Source organism: Haemaphysalis longicornis, unplaced genomic scaffold, assembly GCF_048455015.1.
Source record: "Haemaphysalis longicornis isolate Haplotype H1 unplaced genomic scaffold, Haemaphysalis longicornis Haplotype H1 scaffold_41, whole genome shotgun sequence".
In the NCBI taxonomy this organism is placed as follows: domain Eukaryota; kingdom Metazoa; phylum Arthropoda; class Arachnida; order Ixodida; family Ixodidae; genus Haemaphysalis; species Haemaphysalis longicornis.
Window position 1 is genome coordinate 2,756,694 of NW_027526365.1, and position 20,586 is coordinate 2,777,279.

General features: G+C 45.1%; 1 protein-coding gene across 1 annotated transcript in view; it reads right to left on the minus strand.

The window, feature by feature from the left end:
- LOC144137586 (NADPH oxidase 4-like) overlaps positions 1 to 20,586 on the minus strand; it is a 90,743-nt gene that overhangs the window by 47,644 nt on the left and 22,513 nt on the right. The window contains exons 2-4 of the mRNA XM_077669508.1: positions 7,172 to 7,267; positions 3,799 to 3,912; positions 2,582 to 2,666 (exon numbers count right to left, since the gene is read on the minus strand). Of these exons, the coding sequence (XP_077525634.1) occupies positions 2,582 to 2,666; positions 3,799 to 3,912; positions 7,172 to 7,267 (295 nt within the window). The remainder of the gene's footprint in view (positions 1 to 2,581; positions 2,667 to 3,798; positions 3,913 to 7,171; positions 7,268 to 20,586) is intronic.

Here is a 20,586-nt window from a genome sequence, read left to right on the forward strand (position 1 = left end):
ACAACAAGCTTATGTACAAAATGCATATGCAAAATGCACAAAAGATAATGGGTGCAGCTCTGCAAGAACAGCTGAAGCAAAGAAATGCATTGTTCTACAGGAGAGCAAGAAATTTGTATATTTTATTTATGCGTAATTATTTATGCGTATTGTGCCTCGATCAGCGGTGAGGCACAAAGTGTATTGGCGCCAATAACGGTCGACCTGTCTTTCTAGGACATCCGAAGAGCAAAACGGTCATCTACGTTGTTAAACACACCAGAAGAAATCTTATATTCCCGCATGTAGCGCTGCATTTTGCTGGACTGGTCGGTAATCATAAGCGTACTTTAAACCAGCCTAGAAAGCACACCAGCCAAATACGTAAAATGATGCATTCCTAACTACGAAATCACAAAATTGCATGAAAACGCAGACGTTTTACATAACCCTTAGAGGTCACAGTAGCGAATCTCGCTCCGTACCATGGTGGACGGATCCCAACCTATAGCAGAATAAGCAATGATAATTGTGCCATCCGGGCGCTTTGATCAAAAGTACCGACAACTGAATGACGGAGCTTCCGAGACGACGATAAATAAGCTCGAGTTCGGAAATATCTATGCACACTAGTGAACGCAGTCGTGAGTACACTTGTTAATAAAATAAACGACGTTGTAAAAAACATGCAAATGGCGAGAAAGCTGAAAGAAAAGGCCCTTATGGTTCTTCTTCATAGAACATCCCGCAACATATAGAAGGTTTCGGGAAACCAGGGCAAAAATGCCATTTTGCTTGAACGGCAGCTTTTCCCCATGGCTGTCAAGAGACGTGATATGGCTGCCCGTAAATCTCGGAACAATAATAACACGCAAGCTTAGCCTAGATGTCATATACTGAATCTCCACCACGTGCGTTACATGTGCTGCGGACATATTGAACAGCTGCACCGGCAGGGACAAATTTCTCGAACGCAATGCGCCCGCAACGATAATATAATGGCACTCGACGTTTCCTCAACGTCCGTTCAATGCAATTGTTCCTTTCTCTGGAATAATAATCTTGAAAAGGGAGATAAATATTTACTATAGTCGACTTTTTGAGGATTGTCACTTAAGAAGGCGCGAAGACATGTCAGAGACTTTCCTCAAATATAATTATGTTCGATTCTTAGATGGCACAAGATCATCTATTGGTGGTGACATTTGTAGCTTAAACAAGCTACAAATCGCAGGTTGAAAAACCGGGTACCGCGATGTGGGAGGGCTCGTTTGAGTGGTGTTTTCTTGTATTTTCTTACATTGAATTCCCCAATTACTCTTGCGTGCACTTTTTACTTTGCGGCCAACAACTGAATAAACGCCAGTTACAAGCGATTCCGCCCCACTGGAGCACAAACGAATGAACACTGGGTCGGCTGAACGCAAGTGTAAGCTTGCAGCTCGGGATACCTTACAAATATATAGCGCAGAAGACGAGAGACACAGACAAGTAGACACACACGGCGCCGTGTGAGTCTACTTGTCTGTGTCTCTCGTCTTCTGCGCTATATATTTGTAAGTTATGAACTAACAAGCCCAAATTTCCACGCTCGGGATCCCGCTGCAGCTGCCGTGGAGTCGTACACCGTACTCCCTGACAGCCTTGTGATTGACGCATCGTCCATATGCAACTTTAGTTTAGATGTTGCAAATGCTCGAAACTTTAAGTTGATGAATGCAAAAAAGGGGCAAAAGTATCGCACAAGCAAAATTGGATTTCTCAGGAATCAAAAATGGTCTGCGGTGTTCGCATTATTTATCGACCAGCAGCCTACTGAACATAACAATCATAGTTTCGCCGACGTATGTTATGATCACATGCGTTTGGTTCTAGAGAATTTGGGGGCTCGGTGGCTTCGGTGGCTTACGGAGGCGTTGTGCCACTGAGCCCATGGACGCGTAGTGGTTCCCTGTAGCGGCAGCCGTTTTTGTGACATAAGAGAGCAAAAACGCCAGTTTTCCATAATGTTGCGGGCATTAAACATTCCCAGTTCTTATAAATCAATCCGCCTTGGAGCGCAAAACTCCAAAGTTAGTGCGTTTCAAATTCAGTGTCTTTTACCACCTAATTATATGACGATAACTTGCTACTTGTCGAAATGTAATTTTTAGTTTCGGTAAAAATGCATGCCCTGTGGCTATGAATTCAACGTTTTCTTCAATTTCGAGATTTGTTGGCGCAGTGAACGACTTTCGTAAGACAATTTCTAGCCACTTTTTACTATCCTCTTTCCTTTTTTTATCGCGTGCGTTACTGTTGAGTTATTGTGCTCATCTAAACCGCTCCCGGTTGTGTTCTGGCCTTTACTGAGAAATACTTTTTCAACACAAAAATACACAGTTTGCATTAGTAAATATCATGCCGCTGAAAACAAATATGACCAAACTGGCTTAAAATCTTGATTCTCACAAGGCTTACTTATACCGGTACACTTTCACAAAAAAAAATCATCGATAAGCAATGGGCGAACGCTCTGGATTGTGAAGATTTATATTGTAGTAATACCTTATAATCATAATAATAATCAATAATACCTATAAGCAAGCACCATGAGACTCACTTGATGTAATGATAATGGTTGCTGCGAACATTACGTGCAGCTTGACTCCTCGGTCAACGCACATCCGCAAGAAACCCTGAAGTTTCTGGGGAGAAAGCACCAACGTATTACTTTCTTGCGCACCCAGAAATTCAAGTTTTGGCCTGATGCAAGAAAGGCCTCGCAAGCGAGGTGCACCACAGTAGGACGAAATATTTTTATAATCATACTTTCATTACCCGTTTACAAAGTCCGGTTGTGTTGTATCGAAGTCCCTATTTTAAAGCGTCCGTCCAATAGAAAGTACAGCAAGAGGCCATCGGTCCCGAAATGGTTCAAATTTGGTAATTCCACACACAGAGACCACTCCCTCGTGTCCGGGGCAAATATAGCACGAAAATGAAGTTACCCCTGTCGTGACAAGCACGAAATATTTCTGAAGAAAGAAGCCAGTTGTCAACCGCGCAGTAGGTAACCAAAGAGACCTCCGGTCATGGCGCTGGCCGACAATATACAATTTGAAGCATCACATGATCCTGAGGCTGGGGCCGCAGTTGCCGACTGCTTTCTTCCTTCACGTCACACACGCAACACACGGAGACGGCAACAGCACATCACCGTCATTGCTGCTTTTTTTTTTTTCGTTTTAAGTACACAGTAACAAAAAAAATACATCGCTCGCGCTCAATTTTCAGAACTTGTCTGGCATATACTTTATGTTTTTCTGCTGTCCAAGTTTTCTGAAACCTGCAATGGCGATCACGATTCACCACCCGAGAAACAATTTCGACTTTATTGATCGAACACGCTTTTAATCCTCACGCTTTACATATCTCGACTTGTTTGCACCATTCATCTTCCTTACACGCGACGACACATAGGCCGATTTTCTCGATGCCTCAGCGTTGGTTTGAGGGGAAATGTAATCTTTCCAAGAGCCCGTCTGCGTCCCATCAAATAAATTAAAGAACAATTTCACAATGGCTTCAAGCGCTGTTCTCAAAATTGGAGGTACACAGAGGAATTCCTCCATTGCATGGTATAAAACAAAATTTTCTACGTGCATTTTTTAACAGGTTTTGAGTGTTTATGTAGGCGCATCACCTAGCTTCGCAAAATCATTGTTTCGGCACTTAATTCCTTAGTTTTTGATACAGAGATGGTGTACTACTTTGTTTCAAGATAGTGCGTGAAACACTAGATCAACGATGCGGAGGCATTGTTACCGGCACACTTACCGTGGGAACTCTGCAACTGAGAATATGCAGTAGCGTCCTGCACATCGGAATGAGGACCATGAAGCAGCTAAAATTTATCACGGCAGCAGTGGCCCGAGATAGACACAATCCCACCTGCAAGAAAAGGGGAACACTTTCCTGAAGGCGTGCTCATGTTGGTAAGGGATAACCTGAAATATTCATTCTTCTAACAAGAACATAATTTGTTAGTTTTTACACCTTTTGACCATGTGACACCTGTTTAGGTCTTAGGAGCTAATTTTTGGTAAGCCCGGGATGAAAGCTCCTGAGAAGGAAGAAATTAACTGTGAACACAAAAGTATAATGCACCACAGGAAACCTTGCGTTAAGTTTTACAGAATTGCAAATTAACCTTATAAGTAGTCATGATGAACTTGATTGGCAAAAACATAAGCGTGCATATGAATATACTAGGCAAACCAAAACCGCAAAATTTCTGGAACCCGATTGACGTTTCCTCCAGGCCTTCGTTGCTCTACTCTACTGGTACAAAACTAGCTCAAGAGTTTACATTTTGCAAGCACAACTATACTGCAAGCAGGCAGAGGTATCCTGATTGAGTTTCGTTAAACATAGGCCAGTAAAGCGTGATAAATACTATTTGCCACTTCGTTCTTTACATTACACCTTGGATCACTTTCAACATATTCCCAACACTATCACCATCTAAATAATCTATCAAAGGAGGCTATTTTAATCTACTTTACCCGTAGTCTCTACTGGGCTATTTATTGTTCTCAGAGTGTTATCGGCGCTCATTGTAACAGGCTGTTAAAACTAACAAGTATTCAAACGACTGCAGATGTATGAGAACACTGCACCCCAACGTCCAAATCAAGATAGTGGAGAGAAAAGACTTGGCAGTAATGAAATTACAGTAATTGGATTCGAGTAATTAAGTTACTTTTTGATGTAATGAGTAATGTAATGAATTAGTTTTCAGCGCGGGTAATTTAGTAATGTTATAAATTTCTTCAGCCCGGTAATTTCATAGAAATTACTCATTACTTTCCCAATTACTTTTGGCTAGGATATAGCCTGCCTGCTTCTCTACGGCAAAAAAGTTGACCAAGTAGAGTTCTAATGCCAAAAGAGTCTCTCGGCATTGGATGAAAAAGTCCTTCATTACGTTCAACACAACCCTGCCGTCATCCGCGCCAGCGGAGTGTACTTATGTACAGTTTTTTGCAGTGCTGTGCATTGGTATGTTAGATATCTATATTACATCTCAGATGGAGCGGCGATTCAAAGTGGGCATCGGAAAGGTGTCCCCGTTTGTACGACAGGGTGTCTTTTGCCATGCTAAAAGACACTCGCCGTACAAACGGGGACACCCTGCCGACGCCCACTTTGAATCAATATAGATATCTGTATAGATATCTATATAGATATCAATATAGACATCAATATAAATATAGATGCAATATATATGTATCTAACATACCAATGTATAGCACTGTAAATAAACTCTACTTAAGTTGGTGTATAAACAACTATTTTGGAGATTTCAGTGTATATGTATACGAGTGTAGATAGAGTGTAAATGAGTGATCAATTTTTGTTAAAGTAATTTCAAAGTAATTTGGTTACTTTTGAAAAGTACTAGTAATGTAATGTCATTACTTCTGGCCACCTGTAATTTGTAATCTAATTTAATTACATTTTAGAAAATTCTAGAAAAGTAATAAGTAATGTAATTTAATTACTATTTAGAAGTAATTTTGCCACCTCTTGGAGAGAGCCTTCACACTATGGCCGCCGGCAGTGATCCATCTAGCAGTTTTGGGAAAAAACCCTGCGTGAGATTAATTTATAATGAGCCTTTTTTCGCCAGCTATTATAAAACAGAAAAGAAAAGAGAATAGAATTGCAAGGATATCTTGTAGTATTTGGCTTCGGACACAGGACACTAAGGCTGACATGGCTAAATGTCTGCGTAAAATGTATTCAAGTAGCTCTTTCATCTCATCGACACCGTTAACACTAGTCGACAACGCAACTAGCATCCAAGCCACGCATGATCCAGTCATAATAATTACCGATCCATTCACCACGGACAGCACTGAGCAGTCAAAAACGTCGCAGAAGGCAGAGGTAAGTGGGTAAACCTGAGTATGCTCTTCGGCAAAGTGCCGTGCTGTACGTGCTTAAACTAAAGTAATCTGCTTCCGGCAATTTTTGCCGAAACAGTCTTGCAGACGTTAGTTAAAACACAAAGCGGCTTGAATTATCTTTATTGTTATACTTCATGGCCTTCCAATACACCCTCTGACGACCTATAAATTCCAGCAGTAATTGTTTCACTTATATTTTCTGCGCAAAAATTGTAGATGGCGACAACATCCCTTACGAGCAAGTAGGGAAAAAAAGACAGAAATTGTTTTGCTAATAATGAATTTTGTGTTTAGTTATCCATCTATATATTTTCTTGTATTTCTGCTACGATGCGGGATCGCCTTTGTTCTACAATACATACGTCTCATAGAGAGGCTATAGGGATCAAGAAAAAATGTAGATAAATAATTTTTCAGCAATAGTGCACATTTGTTAACAGGAAATGTTACAGGAAGAGACAGTAGAGCATTTAACAAATGAAGATAAAGGAACGACATACACGCGCACACTCACACACACAAAAGCACACGGCGGTCGTGCTAGCCCTTTCCCTGTCATCGTGTTAGGTATTTATCAGGTTGACATTTCGCTTGTCACGGAATATTTCCGACCTGATATTATCATCGTTCTAAGTAATATTTGCTGCACAAAGGGTTCGTTTCTGTGTACAACGTTAAACTTTCTACTGCTTACAACACAGAGTTAATTAGTGTATTTTTCTCGCTACCATTTCCCCACTTATTATGGTTTACCAAGAAGCCGCAACCACCTCACTGCTTCGTTGGATAGTAGTTCTAACCAATTGGTTCATGAATCTAGTTCACTGACTCAAATCTGAGGTGTTCGAAGACATTTTAGCTCGAAATAGGGAGCCTCATCCTTGTTGCCCACAGATTAAAACGAACATTTATTACGAATGTCCCGCAAAATCGTCAGAGAGCGTCACTCTAAACACGACTACATTACATAAAACACCGGGATACAGTTCATTCAATGCAGTACGATCAAAGGAAAAGATAATTTGCTGCGCACCATTAGTGTCCAGAACAATTCCTGGCGACGAGAGAAATACGGGGCCTTTTAATGAAATCATTTTTGCTGTCAACATACTAATTGCCAGCTTTGACAACTATTGTTGTCAAGAGCCCCGTTAACACATGCAGAAATGAACCCGCAGAAAGACACCCTTTAGAGCTTGTGGCTGGGAAAAGATGACCTGTGACGCGTTTCCACTTACCCCTAGTATTTGGCGAAGATAAAAGTGCTTCTCTTCATACTTGTACGTGCAGTAGGTGGCGAGAAATATGGCTGTGACGGTGGCCAGCCAGAAAACCTGAAAAAGAACGTAAATGTATCATGCCATGAAAATGTCTCAGATGACAGCATTCGCAACCACTGTTTTCTAAACTGACAGGGCCTATAGCTCTTTTATAGCTATATAGGGCCGATTGTATGCGAAGTCGGTAGTTTTTCCGTTAGATTTTGGGGTTTAACGCAGTCAAGCTACACCTGCGGCGGAAATAATTTTTTCCGTTTCATACACGTTTAAACGTGTCAATTTTGAGCCAGCCCCGATTGGCTGAAAGCAGACTACCGGATATGACGCAGCACATTCACTGGTCAAAGGCTTCGCAAGTGCAATTACGTCACAACTGAAACAGACGCGAAATGAGCATTTTCGAAAAGGGCACAACTCGGAATTCCGCTCCCCGTCTATGAGGGACGCCGTAGTGAGGTTTCCGGAGTAATCTTGACCACATGGGGATATTTACTGCCAGCCAAAATTTCAACACACGGGTATTTTCGGTTTTAGCCTCCATTTGAAAAGCAACCACAACCGCCGGAATCAAACCTCCGGCCTCGGGCGCAGCAGCACAACGCCTTGACCACTCAGTTTCCGCGACGGCTATGTGGCTAATTTTTTTTTTTCATTCTTGCATAAACAACATAGTTTTGAAAATAGGAAAGTATAAGCAAGAGAATATAGAGAACGAATTCACACAGGAAAGCATGCGTACAGTAGGAAAACTACAAGCTGGGCAAGTTGTAAATAATGCATTTAAGAGCACAACAGTGTGAAAGCCAGTTACGTGCAAAAAATAGAGAAAACTAGTGCCTCCTCCTAATCTGAAGGTTTATTAAAAAACACATTCATGCACTGACGATGCAAAAAATACTTCAACGTTTTATCAAGGTGCTATATACATGCTATGGAACTGCAAAATTATACACCGCGACAATCTCTAACGGAAAATTCACCATAAACCAAACTTCTCACCACATGCTGTCCTATAAGTTGTAAGTTTTAAATGCGTGAATCAACGTTTTTATGGAGCGTTCATGATTTCTGTCGGCGTGCAAAATACCCCGTTAATCTTAGTACTCATTGATATGAATGGACTATAAAAAAGACGGGGGCCTAACGAAAGAAAAAAAGGAGAGTAGTATAGGCTAAGTAATGAACAAAAACTGTTTAAGTAGAGAAAGAAAAGAAAAGAAGTGGCCCATAACACGAAATTTTCTGGGTCCACTAAAAGGTGACTGACGTAATGGACGACAAACGGAAGTTTAGTAAACTTCGTTATCAGGTACACCCGGGCATCAGAGCCACTTCCTTCGGTGTCGGTTCACCAGCGTTGCGTTTCTAATAATTAATTCATTTAAACGTTTTGAATGCTGCATGGTTTCTGTTCGATATTCACAACGGACACAGCTGCGGTTAAGGGACCATGAGCATTGAATACGCTGCAGCACAGTCTCTAACCGTCAAAAAGCTCTGCATAAAGTGCTCGACAAGGTTTCCTCACGAATGCAGCGGAGACGACTACACCCAGCCTAAGTTGAATTGCGTCACCCAATTTTAACATCCGTATTCTCTCGTACTTCCTCGAGAGAGAGAGAGAGAGAATAACTTTATTGTGTGCCCGGTGGGAAAAGGAAGAGGTTGGAGATCCTCCTCGGTCCTCTTCCCCTTTTTAGGCGGCAGCCAGGAGTCCTTGGACCCCGGCGGCGTCTTCAGCCATCCGGACGAGTTCGAGAATAATCAGTAGTGACAGGAGAGACAGGCGGGTTCGGGCTTGTGTGCGTGAGCAGAATGGGCAGCTAGTTTGTTGTGTAACCGCATTGCCTCGTGCGTTTCGTGCCGATGGCGTGCAAGCCTATTTCCGTACCATCGATACAATCGCCGGCGCCATATCAGATGTTGGGCGCTGCAGGAAGGCGGAAAGGGGGAAAGGGAGGCACTTGTTATGGAGTTCAGTCATCTTTCTTCCTCCTCTCTTGTTTCGCCCTACGGAAAAGTGGCATACATAGAAAGGCAGGCAACCAACGCAAGCGCCGCACTGAAAGGCGCGCATGTCTGTGCACTGGAATTGGCGCGGGATTCCGATCAACGCCCATGCGAAGCGGAAAGAGTGAAGGACCGTATGCGCGCGTTCCTGTATGTTCGATGCCGAAAACGCGGTATGATCTTGTAAAGCAACAAGATGAGTAAAAGACGCTTTCGCTGGCGTTTCCTTTCTATACTGGCCTTAAATTGTGCAGAAACCTAGGTGAGGTGCACGCTAAAAATGGGCCCGGACAGGCCCTGTGGCGCAAGAAAGCCGTGATTCACGTCCCAAAAACGTCGCGCTTTGCACACAACGGCCACGCGTGTTCCGCGGTAATAATACGCTGTAGTGGCCGGAGACTCAAGCGACCTGTTTCTCGGGAAAGAATATGAAACTTTCTGAGATTAGGGCAGCCGAAAACAGAAAAAATGCATTCAATACCCCTGTTTGTTCAAGTAACGTACGTTAGATGTGTTATTCCGTCTTCTCGAGGGACCATTTATTTCTCTGGTTAAAATAAACTTAGCTTGTGCGACTGCAATTGGCGTATTATTTTGGGCCTCGTATGTGCCACTCATGAGGGGAACGCGCCTACTCCGAAACTTTGAGATCCCGAAAGATAGCTTAATAAAATGCTTTGTTGGGAGACCTGATTCATGGCTTCAAAACATTAAAAGAGCGCAAAGAACCTAGAAAAGGAAACACAAGTGGTCTGTACGAGCGCTCACTGCCAAATAGTTTATTTGGAAACAATTCTTTGCATATTAATGCCGGTGCATCACAGGCGCGCCTCTGCTGTGGCCCAGCGCCTTCTACTACGAAAATAAAAGCGGAGTGTGTGGGTGCATGTTTTTTTTTTTTCTGAGTTAGAGGTGCCGCGTGTTTTTTATTTTCTGAGTTAAAGGTGCTGCGCCGCAGCAGAGACGGTCTCGTGTGGGAACTTTGGAGGCGTATCATATAAAAAAGGGGGGGGGGGGGGGGGGGGGGGCGGGCCCAGAACGTGTCAGACGGCGGTGTGTTTGCGGGAGAGTGAGTTTTACCGGTTGCGCCGTGATCAGTAGCGGCGCACGTATCTGGCTTTTTTGGGCTGTGTGTGCGCAGGCGTGCCGGTGATGTACCGGCATTTATATGCTAAGGAGTGCTTCGAGATAACCTAGCTGGTAGTGACCGCTCGTCGAGTCTACTTGTGTTTCTCTTCCTGCTCCCTTTGCGCCCTTTTTTAAATTTTTTGGAGACCTCAAAAAAATCGCGCCAATCCACCCCGTGAATGTGGTTGGAAAGCAAAGCTGTAAACGGCACCCATAACGATTACCCATGCGACGTCACTTAAATTCACTCACATCGCTCTACAAATAGCAAAACCAGAGAGAAGTGAAATGCACTTAACCACACCATTTATCACTTCAAAGAGATATTCTTGTCAAGGTTAAATCAATGCATGAAGCATGCACAGTGTTTGGTTGAGTTGTATTGGTGTAGCACAAGAGTGGAAACTTTTTTTTATAAAATTAAAGTAAGCTCCAACCCGGTGTTAGACGATCTGTCTTCTCCGTCTCTGCGCCGCGGACGGAGGCGACGAAATTTGCGGCAGAGAAGGAGGAAAAGGAAGAAATACTTCTGTTCAGATTTCTGAACGGCCCACAGTGCAGCCCTGGAGAGTGATTTCTTCTTCTGTGGGGCCCATATGCAGACCGCGCGGTCTGCGTTCTGTCCACCCGCTGAAGCTGGGTAGGTAGAGAGGGTCTGGGCAGCAGCATCTCCCATTGCTCTTGTTGGGTAGTTGACGGAAAGAGAGGAGGGTGCTCAGGGCTAAAGTCGCACACCCCGATTACGGGGCGGAGTGTTCCTACTTCTGAGCAAAATTTACATTCAGCGTCGTAGCGATTCGGATACATTAAGTGAAGACGCGTAGGCTGTGGGAATCAGCCCGGATTGCATGAGCCGTAGGGTAGTTTGTTGTTCTCTGGAAAGGTCAGGGTAAGGCGAAGGTACGGTCTGTCTCAGAAGGCGATAATGCTGGGTTATCTCCCTGAATGTGACAAGCGGGTGACTGTCCTCGTGCAGCTCCATAGCACGGGAGGCAAAAGCGCGGGCTTGTTGGGTGGGCGTATTTGTTGCCCTCCATTGAAGCGTGAGGGGGTGTCCAGATGAGCTGGATGGAACCGATTGGGGAGTGGTTTTTTAGCACGTGCAGTGCAGGTCAGGACACCCAACCCTACTGGTAATTCCAGTAGGCTTGCTGGGAATCGATGACTACCGTCCGAACCCCTAGTTGTGCGAGAGCCAAGGTGATGGCTGCCTCTTCTGCTGCCGTCATTTCTTGGGTCCTAAGCGAGGTACACGCAAGGAGGTTGGTTCTGGAGGTAGCCACGATGATGGCGTATTGCTGCCCTCGATGTTTGGAGGCATCTGTGTAGATAACTGCATGATCCCCACCAAGGGTGGAGTTTAGCGCTTGAGCCCGTGCTTTTCGGTGACCCTCGTCATATGAGGGGTTCATATTTCTAAGCAAAGGGAGCATCTTTAGTGTTAGTCGCCAAGAGTCTGGGAGTACGTCAAGCGGAGTGACCTTCTGGGCTGCCCAGCCAATCTGGTGAAGCATGCGGTTACCCATCGCAGTTCTGAGTCGGACCTTCTGGTTAGAAAGATGGCCTTCTATCAGCTCTTCCACCGTGTTGTGGAGCCCCGTGCTAAGCAGCCTCTGTGTGGACGCACTCATGAGAAGACCAATGGCCTGCTCGACCGCCTTTCTAATCATTATATAAAGCATCTCTATGTCTTCCTTGTCGAGACGAAGACAGGGGGTTGACGTAACTAACTCTCGAGAGGATGAAAGCTTCACATAATCGAAAGGTACCGGATTACTTTAGGCCTCGCTTCTTGGTGGCAACTCGCCTGATCATGTGTATGATTTGATTAATGCTGTTTTTGAGGCGCTGCAAGGAGACGTCACTCTTGGTGTTAGCCTCGAGATGTAGGCCCAAGATCTTGATGCTGGTACTTCGAGTGATGACCTGGCCATCAGGGAGTATTTGAATGCATTCCTTATTTTGGCGTGAGGGCGGACCACAAAGAGCTGTGATTGTTTACGTGAACAATGGAGGCCACAGGCTTTAGCACATTGGCGAACTAGAAGTGAGATGCCATGCATTGGTGTGAGCTTACATTAATTTTTTTAACTCTTAGCACATGAGGAAGGTGCCCACAGGGCCGCTAGACAGGCGCTAGTGGTCGTGTGACGCTTTCACGTGGCATTCAGCGAGAACGCAGGGGGTAAACCCGTAGATGTGCTTGGTGAGTACACCACCTATTGTCCCAGACTTCGCGTGGGCTCGTAGCTAAATCGGTAAGACAACGGGCTCTCGCTTTGTTAGTCTATTAGTTCCAGGTTCGATTCCAGGCGGCGCCAGTAAATTCTTTTATTTGTTCGCTCGAGTTTTCTGGTGACACCAACGGTCGCGAAAGAACCCTTGGGGGGTAGAGGTAAAAAGCTTTGCTTTAAAATAGCCGTAGATAGGGTTGGACATTTTCAGTGTACGGATGTTCCCCTCTAAATTTAGGACAATGATAACGTGATTGATTGATTGTAGGGTTTGACGCGCCGACGCAACGCCGGCGATGAGGGAGCGCTGTAGTGGAGGGCTCCGCATTAATTTTGACCACCTGGGGATTTTTAACGAGCGCCGAAATCTCGTACACACGGGCGTTTGATAACCTGCAACCTGAATTAAATTTCGCACTCACCCACACTATTTTACGCCACTAAACAGCATGTATTTGTTTTAAGTAAGCTCATCCGAACCAAAGTCTGCAATTATGCACTTCCTATTAAATAAAATATGGTCCTGTACATTCCGAGTAAAAGAAAAACGATAGAAGTAACTTGAAATCGCGTTCACGCTTCGATTATATATTAAACTAAAATTGTCGGTTTCTATGTCACCCCCCGCGATGGCTCAGTGGCTAAGGCGTTGTGCTGCTGAGCACAAGGACGCCGGTTCGATTCCCGTCCGCGGCAGCCGCTTTTCTGATGGAGGCGAACAGCTAAAATGCCCGTGTGTACGACTTTTCTGCGCACGTTAAATATCCCCAGGTGGTCAAAATTAGCCCGGAACCCTCTACTACGGCGCGCCTCATCGCCTGCATTGCGTCGGGGCGTTAAACCCTACAATCAAACAATCAGACCATTTCCCCTCGGCAGCTCGTCGCACGGCTACCATGTGATGTCGTGAGTCTGCATCATCGTCTTCTCCTTTGCGCAGTCAAATAACGATCACGGTACCATGATCATTATTATTTACTTTCCCCTACCTGTGGTAGTGATCCTTCATACCCTTCACGTGAAGGTCAGCCAAGTGCGATTCAGGCTTTCGTAGCTAATACTGCTGATGTTGTCGTTTGTGCTTCGTCAATCGTTTTATCGCGTATCAATGGTTAGTTACGGCGTACATCGCACCATCGCATCCGAAAAAGATTGGTCGCAGAGTTGCGATTTAACGAGCAACCGGATAAATAGAAACGTATAGTAAATGTAAAGACTTGGAAGGCAAATAAATACGCAAAGTATATCACAATGCAAGCAATACCAGATTATTAGAAGTAAAAATATTTGGAAAACGTGAAAATCCTCGAAATTAACAGGCGAGATCACAGAGGTTTACCTGCGTTAGCTGCCCACACACGAATAATACAAAAAAACAGTAAAATGCTCTGTGTGCGTTAAAAACAGAATTCAGGACTCGCGAGACGGAAAGCAGAAGACAAGCAAGGGATGCAAAGAATATTGTTCCTCGCGCTGTCGCCGGAGGCGCCAAACGCAACACACACACAAAAAAACTGTGGTTGATTCCTCTGTCATAGGAATCGGTAAAACATGACAGTGAAATGTGCATCGACATCTGCGACTGAGCATGATTTGCGGGTCGGCGGCTGTCTTGTGGGTGTGCTTGGTGAGCGACGTCCTGCTGGCGGGTCACTTCGGCAAAGGTGCACTGGCGTCATTTCCTTGACGGATTTGACGTCAGTGAAATCTTGTTACATGACGGCATAAAACACTTTCGTGTTAAAATATAAAAGCTGAAAACGAAGAACCCCAAGTATAACGTACTATTTATGCTAAAGGTTGCATCCCTGCAAAAATACCCTGTCTGCAGAGATGCACCCTTTACAGGCCGCTTGCTTCGTTGAATTGGCGTCACTTCCGCGAGCGATAAGACGTAAGTGAAATCTTTGTGTATCCGGGAATAAAACTTTCGTGCTAAAAAAACAGAAGGAAACTCGTGCCCACATCCGCTTTCGTCTGGTTAATGTCAACTCCTCCCGTTTGCCCAAACAGTGGCAGTAAAGCTTTTATTCGGGGAAAGGAGGGTTAAAACCACTTGGGGGGAAAAGGGGTTATGAGGGAGGGTATTACGGGGGTTGCTTCAACTCCAAGCACTTTTTCTCCTATTCACTGACAGTTCGGAGTCGTCTACGGGGTCTTCCTTCGTCACACTACTCGCGACAGACCACTTCTGGCTGCTGCGAATTTGCCTATTTCGTGTAATAAATACTTATCTGATGCCTCTTTGTGTATGGTGTTTGGATCAATGTGTCGGATGTTGTCTGGGCGATGTGCATTGAAGAATGGGCACAGACATTAAGTGGTGAAAGTTTGCCTTGGTGTTCGTATTACAGTAGGGACAATGTAGGAGTGTGGATGTTGTGGGGCCCTTTTTCCACTTTTGAATGTGTGGTGTGTGAACTGCATTTGCGCAAAGCTCGCTAATAAATACTTCTTCGGCTATCGTTAATGAGGGCATCTTAGCGAGATATCGGTTCCCTAAAAAGAAAGTGCTGCTAATACCACTCAGCTGTCGAAGGTACGCATTGCACAGTAATTCTCCAATAGGGAGCTTTGGCCAAACGTTTTCGTACTTCATCGGAATGAGGACCACACTGATAAAAAGGTTTTAGTGCCGGCCAGAATTACGGTATTGTAGCGCTAAATTGGAAAAATGGTTAACACTTCTGCCATTTTTGGGGTTAAGAAACATCTTTCGTGGCTGCGGTGAAGCTGAGTCAGCTACCAAAGACTAGTTCTTCCAAATTGAACAAAATGGTCTTTTGTCTTCACGGCCACATTAAATTCAAAAAGTTTGGTCCGTCCGTCCGTCCGTCCGTCTGTCCGTCTATCCGTCTGTCTGTCCCGGACAAAGCTTACAAGAACGCTTGAACGAGACGATTACATATGCAAAACCATATAAGCTATTAATCTGATAGCACACTGTATAGGGTCAGAATTTGTCAGCAATAACAAAACATTAGGGGCATTTGAGGGAAAACATCAATAAATAACTGACACTAGCAGTGTTCTTTTAATTTTAAACCCATGTCAGCGTTATTTTTTTCGCTAGCAAACAAGAAAAACGTTCTAAAAACAATCTTCTAACCTAAAGTACAAAAACTGTTCCTGCTAGAGCCGTGGGCCTGTCGCACAAAAGGAACAAAAGGTCCCAAAAGATGGCCCCGCAGGAGTGCAAACGCGGGACAATAGATTAAATTTCGCAAACCTTCATTGTGCTTGGCACAGTGCTTGGCAGTTTTTCTACAGGACTACCTTAGCGAAGCATTGCATGATTATACATTCATGCAGCTTGTACCGATGGCGCCTCGGGAATGCAAAAGCGGGAAAATCGAATAAATCCTAGCAAACCTTCATTGTACTTGTCACGGGAACACCGAGACAGGAGGGAAACAGAGTGAGGGGTTGGCGTGAGAGAGAGGCAAGACAGTTACTTGACAGAGGCGGCAGAAGACTACCGTCTTTTGACGACATTTGCAGCGAAACGAGCAGGCACGCGGACGCATGCCTGCTCGCGAGTTTTTTTTTAACAGGACAACCTTAGCGAAGCATTACATGATTGTACGTTCATGCATGGCACAGAAACGTACTGTAATCCCTTTAACTACATTTGCCTCACCACTAGAGTTGTTTGTTCTCGACACTTTCGAAATACCCCTTGCGTTCACCTATGACACTGCCCTGTGCGGGTGGACCATTACGTTGACCTTCAAGAGCCCATGAGTTGTCGTAGTTTCCCATTTCTTGTTGGACTGGGAAACGTTTATTATATTTCCATTTGGCAGGGCTGGGCAGTGCTCTGCCGCGGCCTTCTGCGATCACGTTCCCGCTCCTGAATGATTCAGTAGGGATGTTGCCCTTGGTCCAAAGCTCCAATCGCGTGCCTGCCGCTTCAGATCGAACCATTCTTGGCACGGGTCGCTGGCCAGTAGCGCCTTTCATTGAGTCCGGTTAAGGTCTCTGATTTCTGGAACAGCTTTTGTGTTCTATCATTCAAATGTTGTGGGATACAGTGTGGGCTTTCGACTGGACCATGGCCAGGTGCATTTGTATTGGGTCCGGAACATTTTGTTGAGAAGGGCTAGGTTAGGTAATGTGATTTTCTTGAGCTGTCTCCAATCGGTGGCTTCTGCCTTCGTTAGGGATTCGTGTGGCTGAGAGTATCTCTTTATGATCCCTCGGTAATATGCCAGTGTGGCCGAGTGTTCCGTCCGGACTCGCGTGGGTGCTACGGGAGCTCGGTTAGTAATGTAGCAGCCCGATACCCTAAACGCAAAAACAGACAATTGGGCGAATTCGTACTGATTAATGCTGACTAACAGTGCGCACAGACAATGCACAAAGGCAAAGAATGCGACAGGATGAGCTCCCATCCCGTCGCCTTCTTTTCCTTTGTCTTTTGTCTGTGCGCACTGTTAGTGAGCACGCCTCTGTATTCGCTGCTATCCCCGCGTGTCCTGGTGATCCCATGATTTTGCCTTGGTGACTTCTAAAGCAGGCTGCTAAGTGCGCACACTTTTTATGCGGCAGTTCATTGCGATCCTGCTCCTGAAACTACTGGCCCTGCACCTAGATTCGCATGCGCCGCGATAAGAATACGCATAATTTTGTAGACCGTTCGCAGCGAGAAGTTTGAAACACTGTGACCTAGATACCGGCCCCTCAAGCAGCCAACCATTTTATTCCTCATAATTAAAGAGACTGCCCACCTTGTCCGTGAGCCACCACGGTGTTACGTACGAACTGCCACCGTGCGTACAAGGTAAACGTCGGAGACATCTATAACGGCACGGTCTGTAGTCTTTCTTTTAAAAAATCAACTAGTGTGAAGACGAAGTTTGGTGACCGGTGACTGGTACAGTGAAACGCATATTCATTTAATATCTGCTTGTCACTATTGTCTTAAGGATACCTATCATGTTTCTGTTCATCACCCCAGAGGATGGCAGAGGGCTGCTACTTATAGAAATGAAGGGGGTTGCCGCTGTCCCTTCCCATACAGCCTGGAACTAACCGCACTAGCTGGTCTAGTCGCAATGAAGAGTCCCGCAGAAAATGTAATTGAAAGCTCTCAATATAAAAATAATGTAATAAACGAATTCTTCAAGACACAACGTCAAGCGAAAATCCCTTGATATATTATCGTTAATTTGCCTGGGGCCTCGACAGCCCCACTGCGTGCATGTCGATCCTTTATATTTCAACAAGAAAAAGTTACCATAAAGAACCGTTCTTTCAGGGCCAGTTGTATAGCACCCCACTTCCTTGGATAACGGTGTTGACAGTCGTGCGCGAGTCAGATAAATTCAATTTAACTAAAATAGACATGACTGGCTTGAATCAAACCACTTGTTGTAGATCGCGAAATAGGCGTTTACGAAATCTAGGCATCGCGGCACGCTGTCCTTGACTTGGTTTCAAGCCGACACGAAAAAGCGGGAAGGCTGTTTGCTGCTCGATTGGGAACACGCCGAGCCATTTCCTGAAGGGTGCAGAACGCAAACAAGACGCTGTAGCAGGCTTCGCTCCGTCCTACGCATAGGCGGAGTCTACGGTGGAGCTCGGTGCTCCAGACCCCTCCGGTGTTTCCTGGGGAGGTTCTGCCCCCCCCCCCCCCCCTCCTCCCTAGCGAAAAAAAAATGATTCGGCTGATTTGGTTGGAATCGTATCCTATCCATCTAAATCAACCTAAATCCATCTAAACCCATTCGGAAGGGCGAATTTGGATTCGCCCTTCCGAAGCCGTAGCGTTTAAAGGTAGGGCAAAGACAGTAAACAATGATGTAACGGCGATTACTAGAAGATTTGTGTGGTGAGTGGGGAAACAGCAAAGAGGGGACGGACAAAATTTTAATTTGAGCCTTTGAGCATTGGTTCTTAAAGCAAGAGTTTCGCCCAATATCGGGGTCGGTGAAAAACGGCGCAGGACCGACTGAAATAAGAAGCAAACGAGGGCGCTACTTTCACTACCATTTTACAGTTAACTTCGAATCAGGCGCAGTACACAGAAGGGGTCATCTTGTTTCATTCATTGCATTTCATTTCATTTCATTTCATTTCATTTCATTTCATTTCATTTCATTTCATTTCAACGTTTCATTTATTTCACGTTTTTTGGTACACGAGGAGGCGGGAGAAAAAGCCACCTAACTGCAGCTTGACGAGGCCCCTGCCTCTTGTAACATGAACGACATTAAGCACAGTACATGCAACAGCATTTCGCGCAGTGATTCAAGACACAGAAGGAATCATCTAAAAAACAACGTTATAATAACGAATGAGAAACAAATGGGACTCCATATGTAGCTAATTGTCTCTTTACGCAGTCCAGTCCCGCTTCCATGCTGATCTACTTTCTTGTAATCCGCGTAGGTATTGTAAATATCTCGTACTTCTTCGCGAAGTCATTGCAGGGAGGCGAGGTCGCGCTGAAAGCAAGGATGAAGCGGCAAGTAGGGCTATACGTTGTGGCAATATACTTCCCCATCACCAGAGAAATTGTAGACAACTGCGCGTCCCGTGACACCTAAACGTGGGGGCACGGGAGTACAACAGCTGCGAGGAACCGAGATATTTGGGTTGCTATGGCGTGCGCTTGTGTCGTTGATGAAATAACTCGCTCCGCAAAATGAAGAAAAAAAACAAAGAAAAGGAAGCAAACCCGATACAGCCGAAAATGAGTTCTTAATAAGCATCGCTAAGCTCTCATGTTCCAATCAAGTAAGCAGAATTAATTGCCCCTAGAAATTTCTTTTTCGCTTCCCCCGTCCGGGTTTGAACTCTGTGTCTCTCAAACGAGCTTTGCCACCAAATATTCGTTTTGCCACCATCCTTCCTTCAGTATACATAAGGACCTTATATACATATGAGAATATTTCAGCCACTTGGCAATAGCGGAGAAACAGAGGAGGAATGCTAGGCAGTGAAGCAGAGTCTGCTTTTCCGGTTAGAGAAAGAAATATTAGAACCGGTGGACCCCTTAGTCTCTCGGACGGGTTCTTGCTACTGACGCAAACCACAAGAATCCGATTGGACATAGAAACAGCATAAATTAGGCTGCATTCGAGACACACTATAAGGTGTTGAGCAGCAGGTTAACCTCTGCCACAATCGCATGCAACAATAGCGCTCCCCGAAGAAAGCGTGCGCATACGCTTCATCGCTGAACTAGTTGCAGCCAAACGTGGGGCTCCGTCGTAAAGCGCGGATGTCTCATTAAAGACGAGCTGTGGCCGTAGTCGTCGTCGGCGCCGACACGAATGACACCAAAACGGTTGCTGCTGTGAAATAGATAAAAGTATGGTTGGGCTCGTGTGCCATTTCACCCCAAACCGCAACAGCCGGAGGATACTGCGCTAACCACAGCGTTATCTCAGCTTCGTGGCAGAATGGAAACAAAATTAGCCTGAGGAATGCCCGTAAAAGGTGCACATGATGGCACATGAAGACAGGCGCGTGCGCAGCAGAGCTTTGACTGTGGTAAAGCCTAGAGAGAGAGAGAGAGAGACAGGAAGATTTATTCTGCATGAGGTCTTGCAGAGTTCTCACATACCAAAGGACCCCTGGCGACATCTTCAAGCCATTGGCTGATGTACGTCACCAGTTGTGTTGGTTCTTCGCTGGTGCTGTGCTTTTAGGATGGTACTGAGTTAATTGCGACCAGTCTGCCTCATGGAATAATTCGCCTCAGTAGACAAAGAAACGAAAGCAAGAAAGAGACGCGAACACGATATAATAGTAAACGAGTCCTCGAAAATCCCTGGCTTTGGCTTCAAATCCCGCAAGGAGACCGAAGGGATCGAAGACGTTTTCAGCGTACTGGTGTTGCTTCTTGAGCCCTCGTTCCGTGAGCCAGTTTTTTACTGCTATTTTTTTGGTTTCTATGGTAAACCTACATTCATGTGTCGCTCGCAGGGCGGCCAATCATGCTCGCTGCTTCTGATCCTGAGAAGCAGTTTGGAAAGAATGACAGCTCCCTGA